Source organism: Cyprinodon variegatus, unplaced genomic scaffold (assembly GCF_000732505.1).
Source record: "Cyprinodon variegatus isolate N-32 unplaced genomic scaffold, C_variegatus-1.0 Scaffold1192, whole genome shotgun sequence".
Classification (NCBI taxonomy): Eukaryota; Metazoa; Chordata; class Actinopteri; order Cyprinodontiformes; family Cyprinodontidae; genus Cyprinodon; species Cyprinodon variegatus.
Window position 1 is genome coordinate 120,629 of NW_015151645.1, and position 2,826 is coordinate 123,454.

General features: G+C 38.7%; 1 protein-coding gene across 9 annotated transcripts in view; it reads left to right on the forward strand.

Moving 5' to 3' along the window:
* arhgef9 (Cdc42 guanine nucleotide exchange factor 9) overlaps positions 1-2,826 on the forward strand; it is a 94,616-nt gene that overhangs the window by 80,206 nt on the left and 11,584 nt on the right. For all 9 annotated transcript variants that reach the window (XM_015401196.1, XM_015401198.1, XM_015401200.1 and 6 more), the window contains one exon: positions 714-845. In XM_015401196.1, coding sequence (XP_015256682.1) covers positions 714-845 — 132 coding nt within the window. The remainder of the gene's footprint in view (positions 1-713; positions 846-2,826) is intronic.

Sequence of the window (2,826 nt, forward strand, 5' to 3'; positions counted from 1 at the left end):
AGTTCGGAATGGCACCCAGGCTACAATATGACACCGTCTACCTCAGATATGGAAAACATTAATAAAATAACCACCCAGAGTCTGATCTAGCTCCTTTGTTCCTGCGATTGGAAATATTTCTACAAAACCAAACATTTTTTATTATTAATGGCTGACTTGCAGTCCGCAGCAACCAGTAGGGCAGGGACATTAAGCTAAAGAGTAAAACTCAGATTTCCGCACCACAGTCCGGGCATTAAATGACCTTTAAACCAAAGGAAGGATTTTGATGGAAGATTTAAAAGGTTATTTAAAGCGGTAATTTGTTTTTCACTCCATGACTCCCTGAGGTTGTTGGAGCCATTGCTGCGTTGCTGCGTTGCTGCGTTGCTGCGTTGCTGCGTTGCTGCGTTGCTGCGTTGCTGCATTGCTGCACTGGAACTGAACCACTTATTATGAGGAAGTAACCTAATAAATGTCTAAAAGATCAGGCTTTACGTGACAATAGAAATAATGTAAACAATGATCATTAGTGAGCACTGCGGTAAGACAAACCCAGATGGTTGCTTCTACTTTATTACCGATGATTTCTCAGAATTCTGAGAATTCCCTAAAAATCATTACATAACTTTTCAACGGCTGAGAAATTGTTGCCATTATTAGTAAAGTGACAGTAAGTGTGCGCCGCACCAATGTGTTTTTAATTAGTTAGGATTCTCTGTGATCGTATCCAGGGAGACGATATCTTGGACAGGAGCTCTGAGCTTATCTACACCGGGGAGTTGTCATGGATCTATCAGCCGTACGGACGCAGCCAGCAGCGGATCTTCTTCCTCTTTGATCACCAGCTGGTCCTCTGTAAAAAGGTAAGCTCTATCTGCCTCCATGTTTGTTTCTTTCAGCTTCTTTTTATTTTTACGGGTAGAAAACAAGCTGGTTGCAAAGACTAAACCCCCAGTTTGAGCTAGAGTGAGCTGCAGCATCACATGGCTGGTTAAGAGGGGATGCTTGAACGCAGCGTGACTTCATACAACCTTAGTGAGGAGTTGAAAATAGATTACATAACGCTGCATGAGACACACCAGTCCTCTGGGAAGACGCATTCAAATCCTGAGCGCATTTCACAAAATGGAGCTGTGGTGGTTTGGGCTCTAATGCACTTGGGCTGTTATTCTCCCTGTCAAACAAATGCGCACGCTCGGCTGGACTCGGTAGACTCTCAGAGATGGAGACACAAATGCAGATGGACACATAGACACACATGGAGCCCTGATCCCTGCTCTAACGCACACAGTGGAGCAACACTTTCATCACAGCAACACAGAAAAAATAGATGTTTTCCCATCTTTCAGTTCTCCTATTAGAGACTCTCCAATTGAACCTCAGTCATTTGTTGGGTTTTTATTTAAATATTATTTTCATATCTGTGTGGATTTAGCTGCAACATGTTCTAGATTAAAAACTCCTGCCTATTGTCAGATAGTTTAATCACCAGCGTCCTGAAAACAACCTGGGATCCAGCAGCCTCCAGGGTAGATCCGATTGACCGGTTAATGAAATAATCAATCAGCCAATCAGTAATCGATCAATCATTAACTGGAGTAAAGAGACTCTAAAACGTGTCCACAGCTGACAGAGCGACCCACTTACAGCAGCAATTATTACAACATTATAAAACAAATATATAAATACTTTGCATTTACAATAAAATAAATATGTTTTCATCTGTTAATCTGTTCTATCCAGAACTCCTCAAGTGGAAAAGTTTTAGTTTCACCCGGTTTGATTTCATTAAAAGTCTTCTTTAGGGAACATTTGGCTACAAGATTATTAATCGATTTATCAAAAAAATATTCAAAGATTTGCAAAGTAATCATTAGTTGCAGCCGTAGAAGTAGAGGCATTCTATACTTCCAAGATCTGCATTTATCTTTCATTGTTTATTCATGAAATGTTTTGATTTCTTTACAAAGTAAAGAGATATGGAGGGTTATTTATTATTAAATAAAAAATAAAAGTTATAAATTAAATAATCTATAACATTTTAAAAGAACATTTGGATAAGAAAGACAAAACAAAAAACTGAATTTAACCTAAACTTTTCTTTGATTTGGAGCAAAATGTTTGATATTTAACAGTGGCTATTTTCTTTTTTTTTTTTTACAGTAGCCTTGATATCATCTTTCTAAAAGAGTTCATTATTGTGAAGTAGCAGGAAATGCAAATAAACGAAGAAAACTGGAAGTTAGGCATCTATTTGTATTTATTCTCCTTTAATCTTGACACACGGATCCCATTTATTTCCCCTTCTGACCAAAAAAGGCTTTTTAAATTGAAAAGAAGATCCATGATTCCACCTTTAAGTGTAATTTCATTTCAACAGGAAGTCAGCTGCTTGTTAACCGTTTGTGAGCCTCCAGCATCATAGAGACACAGAGCTGAGCTTTGGTTATAAAACAAGACCCAAAGCTTTAGACATTATAAGAAGCTCAATTTTAACCCTTTAATGCATAGTGATCACTGCAGTTTACAGCTCTGTTTAAAAGGTTTTTTGTTTCTATTTATAAGCCTTCGATATTTTGGCACTTATGCATATTTACTCCATTCTAGTTGAAGCGATTGCATCATCCCATCCAGAAAAATCTCATTTCTTGATCACTGCAGTGGGAAAAAAAGTCAGTGAAACCAAGATGACTGACACACACACACACAGGGGGTAAAAAAAGACCAAACACTTCGGCCATTTTGGTTTCTACAGGGGAGCAGAGCAGAGGCGGAGCTAGAACATTTTTATAAGGGTGGCCAGGCAGTAACCAAAGTCCACTGAGGGGGGGCCAAAAGTGGGTA